This window comes from Canis lupus, chromosome 5 (assembly GCF_048164855.1).
Source record: "Canis lupus baileyi chromosome 5, mCanLup2.hap1, whole genome shotgun sequence".
NCBI lineage: Eukaryota > Metazoa > Chordata > Mammalia > Carnivora > Canidae > Canis > Canis lupus.
This window is the reverse complement of record NC_132842.1, coordinates 23,918,265-23,940,116: the sequence shown is the minus strand read 5'-3', so window position 1 is coordinate 23,940,116 and position 21,852 is coordinate 23,918,265. Positions and strand designations below refer to the sequence as shown.

At 40.3% G+C, this 21,852-nt stretch overlaps 2 protein-coding genes across 18 annotated transcripts in view; one reads left to right on the top strand and one right to left on the bottom strand.

The window, feature by feature from the left end:
* Positions 1 to 21,852, top strand: part of MCM10 (minichromosome maintenance 10 replication initiation factor) — a 107,817-nt gene that overhangs the window by 27,806 nt on the left and 58,159 nt on the right. For 8 of the 15 annotated variants that reach the window (XM_072825805.1, XM_072825803.1, XM_072825799.1 and 5 more), the window contains 2 exons: positions 9,768 to 9,810; positions 9,897 to 11,930. In XM_072825805.1, the coding sequence (XP_072681906.1) occupies positions 9,768 to 9,810; positions 9,897 to 9,980 (127 nt within the window). In that variant the 3' untranslated portion in view covers positions 9,981 to 11,930. Of the gene's footprint in view, positions 1 to 9,767; positions 9,811 to 9,896; positions 11,931 to 16,075; positions 19,590 to 21,852 lie in introns of those variants that run through there. The other 7 variants (XR_012030977.1, XM_072825798.1, XM_072825796.1 and 4 more) reach the window with 4 other exon arrangements.
* UCMA (upper zone of growth plate and cartilage matrix associated) overlaps positions 1 to 21,852 on the bottom strand; it is a 34,812-nt gene that overhangs the window by 4,759 nt on the left and 8,201 nt on the right. Inside the window, exons 5-6 of one of the 3 annotated variants that reach the window (XM_072825811.1) lie at positions 10,376 to 10,416; positions 9,159 to 9,294 (exon numbers count right to left, since the gene is read on the bottom strand). In XM_072825811.1, coding sequence (XP_072681912.1) covers positions 10,397 to 10,416 — 20 coding nt within the window. In that variant the 3' untranslated portion in view covers positions 9,159 to 9,294; positions 10,376 to 10,396. Of the gene's footprint in view, positions 1 to 9,158; positions 9,295 to 10,375; positions 10,417 to 19,435; positions 19,868 to 21,852 lie in introns of those variants that run through there. The other 2 variants (XM_072825810.1, XM_072825809.1) reach the window with 2 other exon arrangements.

Here is a 21,852-nt window from a genome sequence, read left to right as displayed (position 1 = left end):
TTTCCAGTTCCCATATGATGCCATTCTACTGGAACATTGGTCAGTCCATTTTGAGGGTCAGGCCTTCTTTCCATCCCTCTCACAGCTCCGGGTCATCTCTAAAAGCTCATGGAGAGAAGGGACCCTTCCCTCGTCACTGCTTTATCCCCAATACTTGGTATAGTGCCCACCCCATGGTGGGTCCTGACAAATGCTTGTTGAATAGATGACAGAAGTCATTTCTCTGAATGTCCTGGAGTTGCTGGGACAAGAACTAGGGAATCAGAACCAGGATATAATCTTAGAGCCATGAGCTAACTAATTTCTGTGGCCACTTTTGCCTTGGGAGCATTGGTGGAGCATTGGTTGATATTCCCTTTAGGATATCTATTCCATTCAGTTTTTCTAGTTGTTCTCAAAGCACTTGTCTAAGGTCTATCCCACTCAGAAGTAGAATTAGGATCACATTTAAGTGAATAAAACAATTTTGTGGAAACTAATAATAATGTCTTTTGTGGGGACTAATAATGTCTTTATATATGAAGTCATCCCTTTTTAAGATCATGAAGTATCTTTCCATTTATTCATCTAATCCTCTGGCTTTTATTAATTTTTAGAATTATCTCCACTTCAGATGTTGAATATTATTAATTCTTAGATGAATCTCGTTTTTGTTGATGCTGTGAATGGCAACTTATTTTTTAGTATTTTGTTGTTGCTTATTGGTGTAGAGAAATGTTATCAAATTTTTTATATGTTGATCTTGCCTCTGGCAAGCTTATTAAACTCTTATTAAACTAGTAATTTGTCTGTTAATTTCTCTATGTAGTTCATCATCCACAAACAGGCAGTTTTACCTGTCTTGTTCTCATCCTTAATACCCTCTATTTCTTTGTCTTTCCCAATAGGGTTGGCCAGACCTCCAATACTTTGTTAAATAATAGTGATGATAATGGGCTTTCATTTCTTTATCTTTAAGTGAATATATCCTTCACAGATTTCTCCTCCAAGTGTAGCCTTTACCAACTTAAGGAAAGTTCTTGTTATTTCCAGTTTACCAAGATTGTGAGTAGATATCTTTTTTTCATTTTATGATCTTATCCTTTAGCTTATCAGTGTGTTGTTACTGACTGATTTCTATATGTATTTTGCATATTAACCCCTCATCTGATAGATGACTGGCAAACATTTTCTCCTGTTCTATAGGTTGTTTTTTCATTCTGTTACTTGTTTTTTTTGTTTTGTTTTGTTTTGTTTTAAGATTTTATTTATTTATTTATTCATAGAGATGCAGGGAGAGAAAGAGAGGCAGAGACACAGGCAGAGGGAGAAGCAGGCTCCATGCAGGGAGCCCGACGCGGGACTCGATCCCAGGTCTCCAGGATCACGCCCTGGGCTGCAGGCGGTGCTAAACCTCTGCGCCACCGGGGCTGCCCTCATTCTGTTACTTGTTAATTTTGCTATGCAGAAGCTTTTGAGTTTTGATGTGGTCCCATTTGTTGATTTTTTGCTTTTGTTGCTTGAGCTTTTGGCATCGTGTTCAAAAAATCAGTGCCAAAACCAATGTTGATGAGCTTTTCCCCTACATTTTCTTTTAAGAGTTTTATAGTTTCAGATCTTACATTTAAGTGTTCCATCCATTTCAAGTTAATTTTTGTGAGGGATGTGAGATAATGGTCCAATTTCCTTGTTCTGACTGTGTTTCTCCAATTTTCCCAGCACTGCTGGTTGAAGAGACTGTCCTTTCCCCATTGGATATTCTTGGCTCCTATGTTGAATAGCAGTTGAAATATTAGTTGACCATATATACTGGGATTTAAATCTGGGCCTTCTGTTTTACTGGTCAATATATCTATTTTTGTGCCGATATCATACTGTTTTTATTACGATAGCTTTGTAGTATAATGTGAAATCTGGAAGCATGATGTCTCCAGCTTTGTTCTTTTTTCTCAGCATTACTTTGACTATTGAGGATCTTCCCTGGGTCTGCACAATTTTTAGAGTTTGCATTCATTTGTTCTTCTGTCTCTCTCTTTGAAGAATGCCTTTAGTATTTTGATAGGGATTACATTGAATGTCTGCAGATTCCTTTGGGTAGTTTGGCCATTATAACAATATTAATTTTTTCAGATCAATGAACTGTGGGTTGTCTTCCCATTCATTTGTGTCTTCAGTTTCTTTCAGGAAAGTCTCGTAGATTTCCATTCACTTCCTTGGTTAAATTTGTTACTAAGCCTTTTATTGTTTTTGAGTATATCCTGAGTGTAAAGGAAGGCAATTGATCTCTGTGTGTTTATTTTTATTTATTTATTTATTTATCTATTTTTTTTTTAATTTTATTTATTTATTCATGACAGAGAGAGGCAGAGACACGGGAAGGGGGAGAAGCAGGCTCCATGCAGGGAGCTGGATGTGGGACTCAATCCCGGGTCTCTGGGATCTGCCCCTGGGCCAAAGACAGCGTAAACCGCTGAGCCACTGGGGCTGCCCTGTGTGTTGATTTTTTATCCTGCTGCTCTACTGATATTGTTAATTAACTCCAGTGTTTTTTTTTGGGACTGACTCTGGGATTTTCTACATATAAGATATGTCATCAGCAAATAGTGACAATTTTACTTGTTCCTTTCCAATTTGGATACTTTTTATTTCTTTGTCTTACCTAATTGCTCTAGCTCTAGCAAAGATTTCCAGTACTGTACTGAATAGGAATGGTGAGAGTGTGCATCCTTGTCTTGTTCCAGATCTTACAGGATATGCTTTTATTTTATCCCCTTGAGTATATAATGTTCTGAGTTTGTCATATGTGACTTTTATTATGTTGAGGTATGTTCCTCCTATACCCAATCTGTTAAGGTTTTTATTATGAAAGGGTGTTGTATTTTGTGAAATGCTTTCTCTGTATCTATCAAGATGATTGTGTAATTTTTATCTTTCATTGTGATGGATTAAATTTGTTGACTTGAAAGAAAAATAAATTTGTTGATTTGTGTATGTTGAACCATCCTTGCATCCCAGGGATAAGTCCTACTTGGTCATAGTGTATAATCCTTTTAATGTGTTCTTGAATTTGATTCACTAATGTTTTATCGAGAATTTTGATCTTTATTATTTCCTTCCTTCTGCTAAATTTGGGCTTAGTTGGTTTTTTGTTTTTCCTGGTTCCTTGAGGTATAAAATTAGATTATTTGAGATGTGTCTAATTTGTTAATATATGCATTCACTGCTGTAAACTTTCCTTTTAGAACTTCTTTTGCTGCATCCCACAATATTTGATTTGCTGTATTTCCATTTTCATTTGTTTCAAGATAATTTTTTATTTTAACCCAGTGACTGCTTAGATATGTGTTGTTAAATTTCAACATATTTGTAGATCTTCTCACTTTCCTCTTGTTGATTTCTACTTTCATACCATTGTGGTTAGAGAACACAGCTGTATGATTTAAGGTTTCTTAATTGCTAAGATTAGTATTGTGCCTGTCCTGTGATCTACTCTGGATATGCTACCTGCACTTGAGAAGAGTGCATGTTCACTGCTGTTGGATGGGTGTTCTGTATATGTCTGTGAAGTCCATTTGTTTTAAAGTGTACACCAATTTCCATGTTTCCTTGTTGATTTTCTTTCTGGGCAATCTATCCATCATGATACTGGGGTACTGAAGTCCTCTACTATTACTGTATTGTTATCTGTTTCTCCCCCTAAGATCTGTTGGTATTTGTTAATATGTCTCGGTGCTCGGATGTTGGAGCATACAGATTTACAATCATTCTGTCTTCCTGATGTATTGATTGACCCCTTTATCATGACATAATGACCTTTTTGTCTCTTTTCAGCTTGAAGTCTATTTTTGTCTGATGTAAGGATGGCTCTATTTGCCTTCTTTTGGATTCCATTTGCCAGAGATAACGTATTCCATCCTTTCACTTTGCGCCTGTGTGTTGTTAGAGCTGAGATGTGACCCCTGTAGGCAGCATATGATTGGGTCGCTTTCTTTCCATCTAGCCATTCTGTGCCTTTTGACTGATGGATTCAATCCATTTAACTCTTGGATGATTATTGATAGGTCAGGATTTACTACTCTTTTTTTCTTCTTCTTCTTCTTCTGATTTTTTGGTCTCCGCATTGTTTCCTTTTCCCATTTCTGCTTGCTTTTTAAGTTAGTAGTTTTCCATGGTGATTTGCTTAGTCTCTCGTCTTTTATGTTTTGCGTCTCTGCTCTAGATCTTTGCTTTGTGGTGACCATGAGGTTTCCATAAAACATCTCTTCAGTAAAATACTCCTTTCTCTGCTGTCAGCAATTTATCTTCACCTATAAAGCTTATGTCCTTTTTCTCTTCCTTTGATATTTTATGTCATAAATTATTTCCTTTGTGCTGTGATGTCATCACCAAGGAGTAGCCATAGTTCTTTTTAATGCTCTTTTGCTTTAACCTTTATACCATAATTAAGAGTTTAATACAATATTCCAGAAAAAATTAATTTTCTGATTCTGACCATTTATCACTTTAATCAGAGTTTCATGTATTTCTGTCTGTTTCAGCTTGAAGAGCTCCTTTCTGTGTTTCTTATTATGAGGCAGGTCTAGTGGTGATAGACTTTTCAGTTTTTGTCTGTCTAGGAAAGTCCTGATTTCTCCTTCCTACCTAAATTTAGGATAATTTTGCAGAATAGAGTATTCTTGGCTGGCAGTTTTTAATCTTTGAATATTTTTCATGTCATTCCACTCTTTCCTGGCCTGTAGAGTTTCTGCTGAGAAATCTGAGAGCCTAATCCTTTGTAGGTTTCTACCTCCACCCCACCCCACCCCACCCCCCTGTTGCCTTTAAATTTTTTTCTCTATCATTGACTTTTGACAGTTTTGATACAGTTTTCTTGGAGAGATCTTCTTGAATTGAGATAAGAAGGTGTTCAACTAGCTTCATAGACTTTGTCCAGGTTTAAGGCATTCTCAACTATTATTTCATTTAAAAACTCTGTTCATGTCCTCCTCTCTTCTCCTCCTGGAATACCCATCATTCTTACTTGAGCTTTTCCAGTGAAATCTATTTTCTACATGGAATCTCAGAGGACTTCATTTCTTTTTTAAAACATTCGTTCTCTCACCTCTCCCATCTGCATCATAAATTTTTAGGTTTCGGTCTTCTGGCTCACACATTCTCTTTTCCATCTGATTTGCTGTATTTCCAATGCATTCTTTTACATTCTCCATCTTACTTAGTTCTTCCACTCCAGAATTTGTTTAGTTCTTTTTTAGAATTTCTTCTGTGAAGTTCTTCTGTTCATTAATTTTATTTCCAAGGTCTTTCTAAGTTTCCTTGTAGCTTGCTGAATTTCTTCATAAAAGCTCTTTCAAATCTTTATCAGATCAGAATGTTCTTTGGACTCTTTTGCTGGAAAATTGTCGGGTTGTTATTGTTTTTATTTTTAATACTAAATTACTGTGATTTGTCATGGTGTCTGAGGAAGAGTGTCTCTGCCATCACATTTGATGTAATGAGCCCTTTTCTTACTTAGGCAAAGTTTTGTTCACTTTGATTCTGAACATTCAACCCCTTGGTAATTAGGAGCCTTTCTTTTGTTTTCCAGAAGGTGGCACCATAGCATGTGTATTTTGGTTTCTCTTGGCAGAGTGCACTAAAAAAGTAAATAAAAATAGAGTGGGGGGCTGTGGCCAACTAAGGGGAGGTATGTACTTAGCACTCTGGACTTTGAGTGAGCCCAGAAGTCCATGGGCCTGAATCCCTGGGCAGGCAGGAGGAGACACTTCCCTGTAGTATCTCCAGCTGAAGAAGCTGCAGGATGGTGGCGGACCCCCACTTAGCACCTTCACTCTCTACCTCCTACCAGAAGGGTGTTGCTGACCTGCCATCTCTATGACCACTCCCCTCCTTCTCTGTTTTTCCTGCTCCAGTTCACCCCTGATAACCTGGTATGCTGTGGTCAAGTACATTTTTTTTTTTTTAAGTTGTCCAATTACTTGTAAATCAAAGGGGAGAAGAAAAAGGAATAGCTCCCCTTTTGATGATCACATCACCTTCAGAAGTATCCTTTCATTCTTTGCGTAAACCCTACCTGAGGGGATCCCTGGGTGGCTCAGTGGTTTAGCGCCTGCCTTTAGCCCAGGGCGCCATCCTGGAGTCCCAGGATCGAGTCCCACGTCGGGCTCCCGGCATGGAGCCTGCTTCTCCCTCCTCCCGTGTCTCTGCTCTCTCTCTCTCTCTATCATAAATAAATAAATAAATAAATCTTAAAGGTTTGTTTTTTTTTAAAGTTAGCATTTAAAAAAAAACCTACCTGATGTTTTTTTTTTAATCTGAAATTCTATTTATCCATTCCACTCATCTCACCAGTTCTCTGTATTTAAGAGTCTGTTTTTTTTGTCTCTTTTTTTCTTTGTCCATTTGTTTTGTTTCTTTTTTTTTTTTTTTTTAATGTTTATTTATTTATGATAGTCACAGAGAGAAAGAGAGAGAGAGAGAGGCAGAGACACAGGCAGAGGGAGAAGCAGGCTCCATGCACCGGGAGCCCGATGTGGGATTCGATCCCGGGTCTCCAGGATCACGCCCTGGGCCAAAGGCAGGCGCTAAACCGCTGCGCCACCCAGGGATCCCTCATTTGTTTTGTTTCTTAAATTTTCTCTGACTTATTTTACTTACCATTATACCCTCTGAATCCATCCATGTTGTTGTAAATGGTACAATCTTAGTCCTCTCTATGGCTGAGTAATACTGCATTGTATGTGTGTGAGTAGGTAGGTATAAGTTTCCATAATTTGATTAGTAAATAATGCTGCAGTAAACAGGGCTGCACATACCTTTTCAAATTAGTGTTTTCATTTTCTTTGGGTAAATCCAGTAGTGGGATTACTAGATCATAGGGTAGGTCTGTATTTTATTTTTTACTCCATACTGTTTTCCACAGTGGCTGCAGCAGTGTGCAGAGCACCATATCCTCAACAACACTTGTTATTTCTTGTCCTTTTGATTCTAGCCATTCTGACAGGTGTGAGGTGATATCTCGTGGTTTTGAATTGCATTTCCCTAATAATCAGTGATGTTGAGCATCTTTTCATGTGTCTGTTGGTCAACTGTGTGTCATTAGAAAAAGGTCTATGCATATCTTCTGCCCATTTTGATTGGATTATTAGTGGTTTGGGGGTTATGTCAAGGATTTCTTATTTTAGTATGCAGTTATATTCAATTAGCTAATATTTTATGAAGGTTTCAATTGCCTAGCTCCACTTATATGCAGATTTTTTTTAATAACTATGGTATAGTACCTAAATGTATTTTCTCTTAGGATTTTCTTTCTTTTTTCTTTCTTTTTAAAGATTATTTATTTATTTATTCATGAGAGACATACAGAGAGAGAGAAGCAGAGGGAGAAGCAGGCTCCATGCAGGGAGAGAGAGAGAGAGAGAGAGGCAGAGACACAGGAGGAGGGAGAAGCAGGCTCCATGCAGGGAGCCCAACATGGGACTCGATCCCGGGACTCCAGGATCATGCCCTGGGCTGAAGGTGATGCTAAACCACTGAGCCACCCGGGCTGCCCAGGATTTTCTTAATAACATGTTCTTTTCTCTAGCTGACTTTATTGTAGAAATATGTGTTAATTGACCATGATCAATAAGGCTTTGGTCAGCAGTAGGCTATTAGTAGTTAAGTTGTGGGGGGAGTCCAAAGATACATGCGGATTTTCAACTGCACAGAGGCCAGTACCCCTATTCTCTCTCATCTTCTTCAAGGGTCCACTTGTATATTTGTAAGTGAGTTAGACGTGTTTTCAACTGTAAAATTATTTAGTTCCAGGCCTGGGTTTGGGGTCCAGGAGTAGCTTGATTACCATTTCAATTTCATGGTCTCTTCTGCCAATTTCAGCTTCAGCTTTTTTTTTTTTAATTCATTTTATTTAGGTTTTCAAATATATTAACATATGGTGGTTCCTAATAAATTTTCATTGTTTTTAAACTCTTACCCCTTTTTATTAATAGGCACTTTCTATGTTTTGTGCTATTATATCTCTTCTCTTGTTTATGATCAGCTTTGACATAAGTCTTGTTATTCTCTTTCTCTTTTCAGAAAACCATCTTTTAGCTTTCTTCATATTTATTGATTTTCTTTCTGTTTTACTGATTTCTGTCTTTATCTTTCTGTCCTCCTTGTTTCTTTGGGTTTTCTCTGTATCCTTTTGACAACTTCAGCTAATTGCTTATACTCCGCTTACTAGTTTTTAACTTTTCTTGTTCCCTCGTCAATGTGTTTAAAGCTACATGTTTCCCTCTAAGGAGTCCTGCTTCAGTGTTTCCCATTACATTTGGCCTATAGTTAAAAAGTATTTCTTGGGGGACCTGGCTGGCTCAGTCAGAGGAGCTTGCAACCTCGGGGTTGTGAGTTCAGGCCTCACATTGGGTATAGAGTTTACCTAAATAAAAATTTTTTAAGTATTTTTTAATGCCTTTGATGACTTCCTGTTTCATCTAAGAGTAATACTGTTTAATTTTCAAATATAGGAGATTGATTTTTACTTTTTTTTTTTTTTTACTTTATTGACTTATTCTTAAAGGATCAAATATGATAATGAGTCTTAGGCAATTTCAAGATCTCCTTAGACTTCCCAAGAATGTCCCTCCAGGATAGTGTCACCTCCTACTTGCTTGTATTTTGTGTTTTGTTTACTTCCTGGAACTCATACTTCACTTCCAAGTTTCTCCAGGGCTGATTGGGATTGAGGAGCTCCAGACCCCATGCTAGTTCATTACCTTGTCAGGAGTTGGTTTGTGTAATTGTTACAATCTGGATTATAATTTTTCAAAGTATCTCTCTGTATATTGATACCTTTTTTTTGTATATTGATACTTCTCTGAAATATTTTAACAGCAAGAGCTTCTATAAAATTGAGGATCAGAAAAATTCCATGAATAAGTAATAAGTACAATTCACAAAGGGAAGAGCAAGATGCTTTTTCATCCTGCAGGCAGTGCTATTATTTTTGTCACAACTGCTTTTCTAGACTTTTTCTTGTCAATTCTTGATCTAAAACAGAACAAGGCAAACTTTTTCTGTCAAAGCCCAGATAGCAAATATATTATGCTTCATAAACCAGGTGGTCTGTTTCATGACTACCCAGCTTGGTGTTAGACCTCAAAAGCAATGTAGGTAATACAAAAACAAACGGACATGGCTGTGTTCAAATAAAACTTTATGTACAAAAGCAGGTAGCTTTATTTCAGCAGAGTGAACGTTGTGGAAAAATAAGCTTTCTGTGTAGTAGCCATATCTCTTCTCAGGGTTGGACTCGAACAAAAGTCTCTAGGCCCTCTGAACAATAAGAGAGTAAACATCTTTAAGTTTGAAAAGGGAGGAAGGATTGGGCAGATCAGAAGGAAGATTCAACTTCTCTTATCACAAGCTTTTAGTTCCAGAAAAGGGGAACGGGGGAAGCCAAAACTACATGGCATCAGAGGGCTAGCTTCATATTCTGTGTCTCTTTCTGATGCCCATCAGTAGAAGCCACTCTTGTGTTTATCACCTGCCATGTGCATACCCTGTTACACTATGATTTCATATTCCATCTTTGAAGTATCTAGCTTTTTACAAAAGATCTGAAGACTATCTCTCAAATCATTGGACTCTGTATTTTCAGTAGCGTTAGAACGTAACCTGTAATATGAGTGTTACCTCATCTTTTGTTTGGATGGCAGGTTCTCTTCCTGCAAGTGCAGTGAACCCAGTTGTTTTTAAGTATCAGCCCATACTTCACCATTGAGTGAATCTCATCTGTTCTGTTTCAGTAACTGTGGCCTCTTCAAGTGGGAACGAGATGGAATGCTGAAGGTAGGTCATTTGCAAGGTAACCAATTTTAGTGATCTGTGCAAATAATGTTGATCCATTTCTCACTAAACTATTTTCATTTTTCTAGGAAAAAATGGGCCCAAAGATAGGAGGAGAAACCCTATTACCAAGAGGAGAAGAACATGCCAAATTTCTGAATAGCCTTAAATAGCCCTGACTTCAAACAGGTACCCACGACCTACATTGTTTCTTACGGCTCTGGAAAAGCAAGGGTATTGGCTCCGTATTGCTCATATTCCTGATTGACACAGTCCAAACAAGTACTTGTTAAACCTACATGTTTTGCCTACTTAAATTTGGTATCAAAGCAACAAAACAGAAAATAACAATGATCTTTAAGTGATGAATCAAATTACTGTTTTCTCCCATGTTCTTGCTACTGATGGCTGCATTTGTGCAGATTTTTTGCTCAGAAACTGAAAGGTAAATTGAGAGCTGTGTTGCTGTATGTCTTGGGTTATATAATGTGTAGCGTTGCTTCTTGATCAGAGTAAAGTTCTCGTATTTATATGGGCAAACAAAAGTAAAAGAATTAATTTAGCTCACCCTGGATAGGTTGTGTGACTTCTAGGCTTCTGTTTTCTTACCTAGAAAATGAGGAGGCTTGGAGTAAATGATGTTGAAGTGTACTTTTCAGCACTCAAATTCTGCAAATAATACAACTTTTCCCATATGGATAATTATATTCATCAACCTTGATATAATCTTGATATATTGACATCAAAGCCAGATTCCTTCTCTCAATTCCATTCTTACCTTTCTTTTGCTTTTCAAATATAATAATTCACTGCCTCATGTGGCATTTAATTCATATTTATATGGTTTGTGCCTTTACAATATTGTGGAGCTCTTTAATAGAAACACCTAAAATCTCATCATTCTAAAGTACACAGCTTTGTTTAAATGTGGCTTAAAGAAACTTCAAAACCTCTAACCAAAATGAATGCAGAGTTTAAGAAGGTGTGAACAATGAAAAACAAAAACGGCACCTGGGTGGCTCAGTGATTGAGTGTCTTCTGCCTTTGGCTCAGGTCATGATCCCGGGGTCCTGGAATCGAGTCCTGCATCAGTCTCCCTGCAGGGAGCCTGCTTCTCCCTCTGCCTATATCTCTGCTTCTCTATGTCACTTATGAATAATAAATAAAATCTTGAAAAAAAGAAAAACAGAAACATCTCTGAAAGACAGGGAGTTTGAGATTTGCAGATATATTTTATCATACACATCAAGAATTGTAGGTCAAACCTTGTTCAAAGTAGCACCCAAAAAAATGCTGTTTAGGAGATTCCTACACCTGGGCAACCTGCTTTTCCAAGTGAATGCTGATACCATCCAAAGATCGAGTAAATTGGTAAGATTATTATATTGGGATTTTAAATTCTATCTAGAAATAGATCAGGTTTCCCCCATGATGGTATTATGGTAAGGCATAATGCTTACAGGAGCTCATTGTGGGAAATGTTTGTTTTCAAGAGCCAGAACACATTGTACATGCCTTAGATTTCATCAAATTCTGCTCAATAGGAGTAGAAGGTGCTGTGTCTGACCCTTTGCATTCCTCCTAGGGTTATATTGTAAAAGGTATATTTTTAGGAGTATTTCACTTCCCAGGAGCTGTTTGTTTTAATTTTTAACTAATGAAGAAAAGAATAAAGTGTTTGATTCTTAATAAGGACCAAAGGCACTTGAAACTGTGATATTTTTAATGGCTTAGTTAGTTTATGCCATAAACTTAAATTAGAACAATGTATGTGAAGAAGTGCCTGACAAGGACTTGAACACCAGCAATCCCATTCATATGAAAGAAACGTACACATTCCTGTTGGACCCAAGGGCGCCATAAGAGTCTCCCCGTTCACTTGTATATCATAAATAAGTATTATAAGGTACTATAATAATTTAAAAAAATCATCAAATTCTCAGTTACTCTAGATGTTGGAGGGCTTTCATTGGAGGTCTCATAGAGTACTCAACGATGAGAAGGGGCGGAGGGCCAGAAGGGGAACTTACTTGTTTGGATTGAAATTATGATTCATCAGTGAGATCAGTCTTTTAATACTATTCTGTTTATCAATGTATTAAATGCTTTTATATAAGTCCAAACATGTGTTTAATTTTTCCTTACCCTGTCATTGGCAATGTAGGGTTTATTATGTGATCATAGTCCATCCAAACAGAGGAAGTACACAGTGATCTAAATTAGCAAACAAAAACTTTTTAGCAAAGTTGACAGGAAGAGATAACATGAACTGGACTTTTACGTAAAATGAATGAGGATGCAAGTGAAGCTTGATGTGTATAGCAGATTAAATGTGCCTGAGGGGATCCCTGGGTGACGCAGCGGTTTGGCGCCTGCCTTTGGCCCAGGGTGCGATCCTGGAGACCCGGGATCGAATCCCACATCGGGCTCCCGGGGCATGGAGCCTGCTTCTCCCTCTGCCTATGTTTCTGCCTCTCTCTCTCTCTCTCTCTCTGTGTGTGACTATCATAAATAAAAAAAAAAAAAAATTTAAATGTGCCTGAGAACGTGGATTTTTAAAGTTTTTTTTTTTTTTTTTTTTTTTTTTTTATTTATTTATGATAGTCACACAGAGAGAGAGAGAGGCAGAGACACAGGCAGAGGGAGAAGCAGGCTCCATGCACCGGGAGCCCGACGTGGGATTCGATCCCGGGTCTCCAGGATCGTGCCCTGGGCCAAAGGCAGGCGCCAAACCACTGCGCCACCCAGGGATCCCAGAACGTGGATTTTTAAAAGTCAGGAGAGTAAATCTGTTTGCCTAAGTGTGTCACTCATAGGAGCACATCAGAGCTGTCCTTGACAGGTAAAATAGACATCTGATCCCATGGGTAGATGTTTGGAAACAATACAGCTCTCAAGGATGGATGGCTCAAAAAATGAAATTCTATATTCACCAATATTGAGGAAAAAAACAGTGATATATCTAAAGAAAATAATAGATACAAAATGGAAGAAATAGGTTGATTTAATAGCAGTTTGTGGAAAAGTTGTGAAAGTTTTAAAATTTAAAAGAAGCTGAGGGGCACCTGGGTGACTTGGTTAAGCTGCTGGCTCTTGGATTTTGGGTTTTTGTTGTTGTTTTTTTAATATATTTTATTTATTTATTCATGAGACACACAGAGAGAGAGGCACAGACACAGGCAGAGGGAGAAGCAGGCTCCATTCAGGGAGCCCAACGTGGAACTTGATCCCAGGTCCCCAGGATCCCGCCCTGGACTGAAGGCAGTGCTAAACCGCTGAGCCACCAGGGCTGCCCAAAGATTTTTTTTTTTTTTTTTTTTTTTTTAATTTATTCAGAGAGAGACAGAGAGGCAGACACAGGCAGAGGGAGAAGCAGGCTCCATGCAGGAAGCCTGATGTAGAACTTGATCCCCGGTCTCCAGGATCACACCCCGGGCTGCAGGTGGCGCTAAACCGCTGCGCCACCGGGGCTGTCCCTGGCTCTTGATTTTGGCTCAGGTCATGATCTTGGGGTCCTAGGATCAAGGCCGGAATCAGGCTCCACACCGGGCTGGGAGTCTGCTTAAGGATGCTTTTTCTCCTCCTCTCACTCTCCCTCTTGCTCACCTTCCAGTCAAATAAATAAACCTTAAAAAAAAAATGTTGACAGTATAGACACAACGCCAAACTGTATAGATCAAAATGAGAATGAGCCCTGCTGTGCCCTACACAGGTTAGACCACACAGACTTACATTTTGTCTTACATTTTGTAACCTTGTTTTAAGTGTGTTTCTGTTTAGACACCATTTTAAATAAATATTGTTGATACACTAATGTGGAGCTCACAGAAAGCAGCACTGTAAATCATGACTGAATGAAGCTGATCTTAGCACATATATCTTCTCCACATGGCACACCACACAACCTTCCTCTACTGAAGAACACTAGATAACACTTAAACCATTATGCTCAGGGCCATTTTGAACAGCAAGATCATCCACAAAAAGCACAAAAATGTGAAAAACATGACAAAAAAGGACATTTGCTTACAGTATCAGGGCTGAAATGAGCAAGAATGTCAGTTTGACACCAGCTGGGAGTGTGTACATTGGGTAACTCATTTTTCATTGCTCTGCACATACATAGATGACCAGAAAGACCCCACAAGTAATGATTTTGGGGTTACTAATAAATTTTAGCAATTAAGGGAATCCACGAATAATAAGCGACTGTATGATTTTTTTCCAAAACAAGACCAGATTGAGTGTGTCTCCTTTTTGCAGAATTAGGAAATTGATTTAAGGGATTCGAAAATGTGAGTTGAAACTCCGATTGGAACAAAGGCTGTGGTAATATTGCTTGAGCCAAGACTTCTCTTTTGGTATCTTTCTTTCCAGTTTTAGTATCTGTGCTGCCGAAGCAAGCAAATATTGGTCTTTTTCTTAATCAGCTTTAGTAAGGCCTAAATTTCACATAGTAAAGGCACACATTTTAAGTGTATGATTCATTAAGTTTTGATGAATACAGACATCCAGGTAAGCACCACCACAAGCAAGATGTAGGACATTTCCATCCCATCAGCAGGTTTTGCGATTTCCCTGTTTTCCACCCCCATCACAGATCCGCTTTCTATCCCTGAAGTTTCAACCTGCCTTTTGAGCCTCACTTAAATAGAATCCTGCAGAACACCCCCTTGTATTTGGCTTCCTTCATTCAGTGTATTTCAAAATGTATCCGTGTAGGTGCATGGATCAGTAATTCATTGTTTTTTTATTGCTGAGTATTTTGCTGGATGGATATGCCCCACAATTTATTTATTCACCTGTTGATAGACATTTGAGTTAAGAGTATTTCCAGTTTGGGGCCATTATGAATAAAGCCTCTACCAATATTCAGGTAGAAGTCTTTCTTTGGTTATGTGTTTTTGTCTCTTAGGTTAAATATCTAGGGATGGGATTTCCAGGTCAAATGGTAAGTATATGTTTAGCTTTTTTAAAAAAAAAGCTGCTAAACCAGGGTGGTTCAATTGGTTAAGCATCTGACTTCAGCTCAGGTCATGGTCCTGGGGTCCTGGGATCAAGCCCTGCATCAGGCTCCCTGCTCAGTGGGGAATCTGCTTCTCCTTCTCCCTGTGCCCTTTCCCTCTGCCCCTCAAATGAATAAATAAAATATTTTTAAAAAAGGAAAGAAAGAAACTGCCAAAATATTTTTCTAAAGGAGTTGTACTGGGGCGCCTGGGTGGCTCGGTCAGTTACATATTGACTCATGATTTCAGCTCAGGTCATGATCTCAGGGTTGTGAGATCAAGCCTGCCTTAGGCTCTGTGCTGGGCATGGAGCCTGCTTAGGATTCTCCCTCTCCCTCTGTCCCTCCCCCTGCCTCTCCCCCTTGCACACGCTCTCTTTCTCTTAAAAAAACATTTAAAATAATGAGTTTTGAAGGCACCAGGCTTGCCTCAGTGGAGCATGCAACTCTTGGCCTTGTAGTTGTGAGTTTAAGCCCCACATTGAGTATAAAGGTTACTTAAAAATAGATAAAATCTTAAAAAGTAATAAAATAAATAAATAAAAATAATGAGTTTTTGCCAATTCATCCTTCAACAAATTTGTTTTTAACCACTTACCTGGAATCCCTATAGGACTAGGGGAGAGTAATGAAAGAACAGAGGAGTCCAAAAGGCCACACTTTTGACAAGGCCAGTCCCTAATAAAGTATAAATTGCTTCATTACTGATTTCCTAGTAAATGTGGGTGCCCAGATTCCCGCTCGTGTTACCTTTGGCATGTTTGTCCCTACCCAGGAAAAATGACTGATTGGTTTTCAGTGAAGGAATTCTGGGTGGAATTTGAAAATATTGAGGTATAATGGGGTCCTTGTTAAGGATGGGGGTAAAACGAGGTAATAGATTGCTTTTTTTTTTTTTTTTTTTTTTTGTCAGAGTTCTTTATCAAGGGCCAACGTGCCAAGCATAGCCATTGAAGAGGCAAAGACAGACCGTTTTATTGTCTTAAACTGGTTATTCAACCCCACTGTCCTGGATTCTTGACATCAGTATGGCCTGAGCATTCCTTCCTGCTGGTGTGGGTGGCTGTGGGTCTGAATCCATCAGCTGCCCTCTACCTAGTTGCTGGACCTTTTACCAGAAGGCATTTAGATGTGTTATCACCAGTAGGACGCAAAATGTGGCTCCTCCATTTTCATGGCTAAGGTGGAGAGCAGTGCTTTGCTTTTTCTTTTTGTTTACATAACTTGGATGTGTAAACACACACATTCCCCCTTGTCAATTAGGGTTACCAACCGAACGGCTCAGAGACTGGATCTGGCCAACCAAGAAGACTGTTTCAGTTCCATGTGGTTGATGTAAAGTACAAGGTACTTTCACCTGTACCCCTGACCCAGCAAGCAGCTTGCGGACTGGCCTCGGGATCAGAGCGAGCCGTCAGCTCAGCTTGCAGTGCTTGTGCCCAACTACCAGCCCTAGTTGGTTGACTCACCAGGTCTTCTCTCATTTAGTAACCCAGCTAAGGACAGGGATGTGTTGCTCCTACATGCCTCTCAGCGAGAATTTCTCATCTAGGTGTGTGATTAGGCACTACAATGAGGAGCCCCACGCGCTAGAGCAAGACAGAGGCAGGGATCTGGTCTGCCAGTCAGGGGTGCAGTAGGAAGCAGATGGGAGCCCACGCATGCATCTCCTGCCCAACAGTTCAGAGAGGAACCTCTCTGACCTTTTTTTCTACACAAGCTGATGAATGTCTCCAGTTGAGATCAGAGATGGGAGGTGGCTAACAGCAGGCAAACTCCATTCCTTTCTGTTGAGATTTATGTTTTGAAACTTCGAACTCTCCCTTCTCAAGTAATTTGTCTCATCAGGTAATAAGTAAAAATAATAATAAAATATTGAGCCATCTGCAGAGTTTCTCATTTAAGGCTGCTGGTCCTTCCATTGAGGCTTTGGGGTTGTTGGTAGAAATGTATGGCTGCTATACATGGGTGTGATTTGGAGGCTAGACCTGAAGGGGATGTTTGCTGTCTGAGGAAACCCCATGGATTGCATATCCTGAAAGAGTTCCCCCTTCCTAGCCTTTCCCCCAATATTCTCAGTCGGCTTGGTATAGGAAAGGATTGGCAGATGTGTACAGTGACAGCGCATAGAATGTCTTCGAAGAGAAACCTGATTTATCCAGTTTAACGTGTATAAGTCCTGACCCATCATTTCATTTCCAGAGGTTTGTCTTATTAATAGAGGCATGGGTAAGTAAAGTGGCATTTTCACTGACATGCAAAGGGAGCAAAGACACACACAAACACCCCACACACACCCACACACACACACACTCGGGCCATGTGATGAAAATACAAAATGGGTTTATTGAGAGATAACTTAGGAGCCCAGACAATTACCTGAGCACCCCCTACCCCTTGCCTCCCAAAGAAGTGTGCTTACGCTGCAGAGAGCCATACCAGCTGCACCGTGAGAAGGTTTATGGTAAAAGGACCTGATTCGATGATGATCTCCTTGTTTATGGAAAGAAGCAAGGAACATGCCTGTGACAATATAATAATGGGCTACGTGGTCTAACTCTTGTTAGATCTTGTTAGAAAGAGGGAGCTTTCAGGGACTTCTGGGTGGCTCAGTGGTTGAGTGTCTGCCTTCGGCTCAGGTCGTGATGTCAGTCCTGGGATCGAGTCCCACATTGGACTCCCGGCAGGGAGCTGCTTCTCCCTCTGCCTCTCTCTGCATCTCCAATTCTGAGGGAAGTTTTCCTTATTCTCCTGGTTCCCTTTTGGAAGCATTCTAGTTTGATCCAACTTAGATACCCACAGACAGTGAAGGCATATGTTGGTAGCACAGCTTTAGCATACACACTGTGGAGCATAATCAGAGTATTCCAGAGGCTCAGCTACTAGTCATCATGGTTAAGGCACATTCAACACAAGTGCGTCATGCCACTGAAAAATTGGGCACTGCTTTGGCTTTTGTGCAGGGACTTGTGCCCCAAGCCTGAATCTCCAAAGTATGAATCCCAGGACTCCTGAGAAGAGAAGGGCCCCTCCATTCCACCTGCCCAGGTGACAGCGTTTAATGATAGAGTGTGCCCTGTGCCACTGTTACCTCCCTGAGGCCAGTTCAGCTCCTGCTTGGAATTTGTGAGAGAAAATAGAGTGCTAACTATAGATGAAGTGATTTTTGGATATGCATGTTTGCTTAATTGCTAGGTTTTATCAGCCTTTTAAAAGATTACTTAGGGACACCTGGGTGGCTCAGTATTCTGCCTTTGGCTCAGGTCATGATCTCAGGGTCCTGGGATCGAGCCCATTGGACTCTACTTAGTGGGGAGTTTGCTTCTCCCTCTACCTCTATGCTCTCTCCCCTGCCTCAAATAAATAAAATCTTTTTTTTTTTTTTAAATAAAGATTACTTTAAAATACATGCATTTGGTACAAAATGTCCTGCTCTGATCAATCATCCCATCCCTGGTGAAGAAGTATTTTACCACAGCTGAGCGGCTTTTCCTTAAAGCAAAGTCCCTCTACACTGCCCTGAGATCCCAACCTCAGAAGCAGGGTGGACTGGCTGGCCAGGGACCCAAGTCTCAGGGGAAGCAAAGGAACCGGGGGTAGGAGCAGGGAGATGGCTGAGAGAGAATGCTTCATTTAGAGTCCTCTGTATTTTCTAATATACTATGACCCCACAGAGGTGCCTGCTATAATTGTTCTTGATTGTTCTGCATTCTTAGTGTAGAATTGCTGAGGGTAGTTGAGAGCAAGGGTAAAGTAGGATAGTTGGTGAGTCTGGGGCTGGAAGCAAAGTGGTTTGGAGAGAAGAAAGGATCACTGTAAGAAGCTGGTTGTGTCCTCCCCCACCCCTTTATTCAGTATGACTGCTGTCCTTACAAAAAGGTAGAGCATGCAACTCTTGATCTCGAATTTGTGAGTTCGAGGCCTATGTTGGGTGTAGAGTTCACTTTGAAATGATATTGAGAAGAGATAGAGAAATACAGAGGGAAGAGATGTGAAGACACAAAGGGAAAGGTCCTGTGACAACAGACGTGGAGATTGGAGTGACCCTGCCAACACCCAAGGAGTCCTGCAGCCACCAGAAGCTGCAGGAGGCAAGGCAGGATCCTCCCCTAGAGAGAGAGAGGGGGCATGTGTCTGTGCTGACGCCTTGAATTTGGACTTCTAGCCTCCAGAACTGTAAGAGAATACATTTTTTACTGTGTGAAGCCACTGGGTTTGTTATGCAGTGTTATAGCAGCCTTAAGCTAAGGTGTGCAGGCAGTAGGAGGGAAACTGAAGTACCTAACACCAAGCCTAAATTTCTTCTGCTTTATTGTTTTGGTTACAGTTGGCCTTGCTGTAACCCTGGCTTCTGATTTGATGCTGTTAAGGAACCGCAGTTGAACCTCAACATGTCAGAGACATGGGGAAGCATCTGGGCCCAGTAACTCCCAGAGAATGGTCTTAATCTAAACAATTGTGTGAACATTTCTGTTATGCTTATGTGACTTGGTGACACAGACTGAGAAGAATCCTGAGCCATACTCCTTGAGTTCAGGCTTTCAATGCCTAAGTCAGAGTAACTTGTCACTAGGGGAGACAAGTTGGCATGGCTCGGTTTGATGAGTTTTCAGAAGATAATACTCAGGGTCAACTGAGCACATTTATTTCTAAGCTGTAAGCAAACATGTCATCTTTTCTTTTTACTGTGATCCTTTTCATTGTTCTACAGGACAGGAATCTTACTGTGGGAGACAATGGCCAAGTAAGGGGAAGTCACTGTTAGTTTGGTGCTAACCCCACAGATGCAAAGAAGCAAAAGCCGGGGCATCTTAATCAGAGCAAAAGGCTTGTGTGTTTACCACACCAAGCCCCAAGTTGAGACCCTCCAAAGAGGCCTGTTTGTGTGGAAGCGTTGTTCAAACACGTGGGGTAGGTATGTGAATCTCAGTCTCCATCGTCTTGGTCAATAAAGATGTCAGATGTGGTGGCGATTATAGAGATACGATGGGTACAGGCCATCATAATGCCACTGGCGCCACTGCTCAATAGCTTCCCGGCTTCTCTCTTCCTGTTCTGGGGAGCAGAGGTAAAGTCATCGTGTTAGTATGGAGAGGACTCTGGTCTGAGGAGAACCACCAAGCAGTCATCAACCCAAACTGCCTACCCTGTGATGACATGAACACACTGTGCCTGCTGGGTGTACTGGTGACAGAACAATCTGAGCTTGAAAGACCTCACAGAACAGAAAGTCCAAAAGCCCCATTTTGGGGACCAAGCCAGGCAGGAGAAAGAGCTGGTAGCCAGGAGAGCCAAGATCAAGAACTATTTCCCAATTCTGTGCTCTTTCCCCTACACAGCCAGCAAAGCAGGGAGAGGTAGCTAAGAAACAAAGTGCAAAGAGGACAAAACAGCATGGAAAAGAGATGACAGCCTTTACGGTTGAAAAACTAAATCACGGAAAGAACTATCAACTTCAAGTGATGACGTTATAAGTAATTTTTTACTTACTTATAACTAAGTAATAAGTAATAAAATAAGTAATTTTTTTTCCTCAGGCTTTAAAAAGAAAATTATGTTTTAAAAACTAATGAGAAGGGATCCCTGGGTGGCGCAGTGGTTTGGCGCCTGCCTTTGGCCCAGGGCACGATCCTGGAGACCCGGGATCGAATCCCACGTCGGGCTCCCAGTGCACGGAGCCTGCTTTTCCCTCTGCCTGTGTCTCTGCCTCTCTCTCTCTCTCTCTCTCTCTCTCTGTGACTATCATAAATAAATAAAGAAAAAAAATATTAAAAAAAAAAAACTAATGAGAAAATGGGGTGGATGAAGTGGAGGGAAATTTGATAATCGTTGATTCTGAGTGATGGTTATATGGGGATTCTTTGAACTACATTGCCATTTGAAAATTTTCAAAGTAAAAGGCTAAAAGAACAGAAGGGAGTTTTTAGTGAGTAAAAGAGTCTTATTTAATGAGTAAGAAAGTCTTGATTTTGCTGCCTTTAATCAGTTCTCTGAATTACAACTTCGTTCAATTGTCAAATTAGGCTATCCTGATGGCCAAGTCCACACTGCCCGTTGTTGGTAGGGACCACTAAAGCACAAGCATACAAGTCCCTCAGTGTGTAAAAAGGCAACCATAAGGCTCCTCAAAAGTTCAACAGCATTACCACATAACCTCACAATTCCACTCCTAGGTATATAACTAAGAGAAGTGAAAATAGAGACAAATGAATGGATAAACAAGAAGCTATACACACACACACACACACACACACACACACGTATGTATTATTCAATCATAAAAAGGAATGAAGTTCTAATAACATGCTACAACATGAGTGAATCTTGAAATGCAATCAGTGAAACATGCCAAAAGACCCATACTGTGTGATTCCACTTCTATGAAATACCTAGAACAGACAGATTGGTAGAGACCAAAATGTATTAGAGGTTAGCAGAGACTGGGGGGAAGGAGGAACTAACTGTATTATAATGGGTACAGAGTTGGTCTTTGAAGTGATGAAAGGGGTTCTAGAAATCCCTAAGTGTTGCTAGTTGCATAACCGTGTGAACGTACCACATGCCACTGACTTGCACACTTGAACATGGTTATGATGGCAAATTTTATGTAGATTTCTTTGCCCCAATTTTTCAGTGTTTGTGGAAAATGTTGGAAGGATAAGTTTTAACAGAAAAAAGATAATACTAAAGATTCAGAACCCCAAAAGTTGTCCTTGTCTACCTCTTACTTTTTTTTTTTTTAATTTTTATTTATTTATGATAGTCACAGAGAGAGAGAGAGAGGCAGAGACACAGGCAGAGGGAGAAGCAGGCTCCATGCACCGGGAGCCCGACGTGGGATTCGATCCGGGGTCTCCAGAATCGCGCCCTGGGCCAAAGGCAGGCGCCAAACCGCTGCGCCACCCAGGGATCCCACCTCTTACTTTTTTAAGTGTGGGCTTCACCACCAAAAAGCCTGTGAACCTGACTTTGGTACTTGAGAACCTCATTCTCTGGGGCATTGGGTGAACAGGGTGGCCCGGTGGCATCAGGGTTTGGAG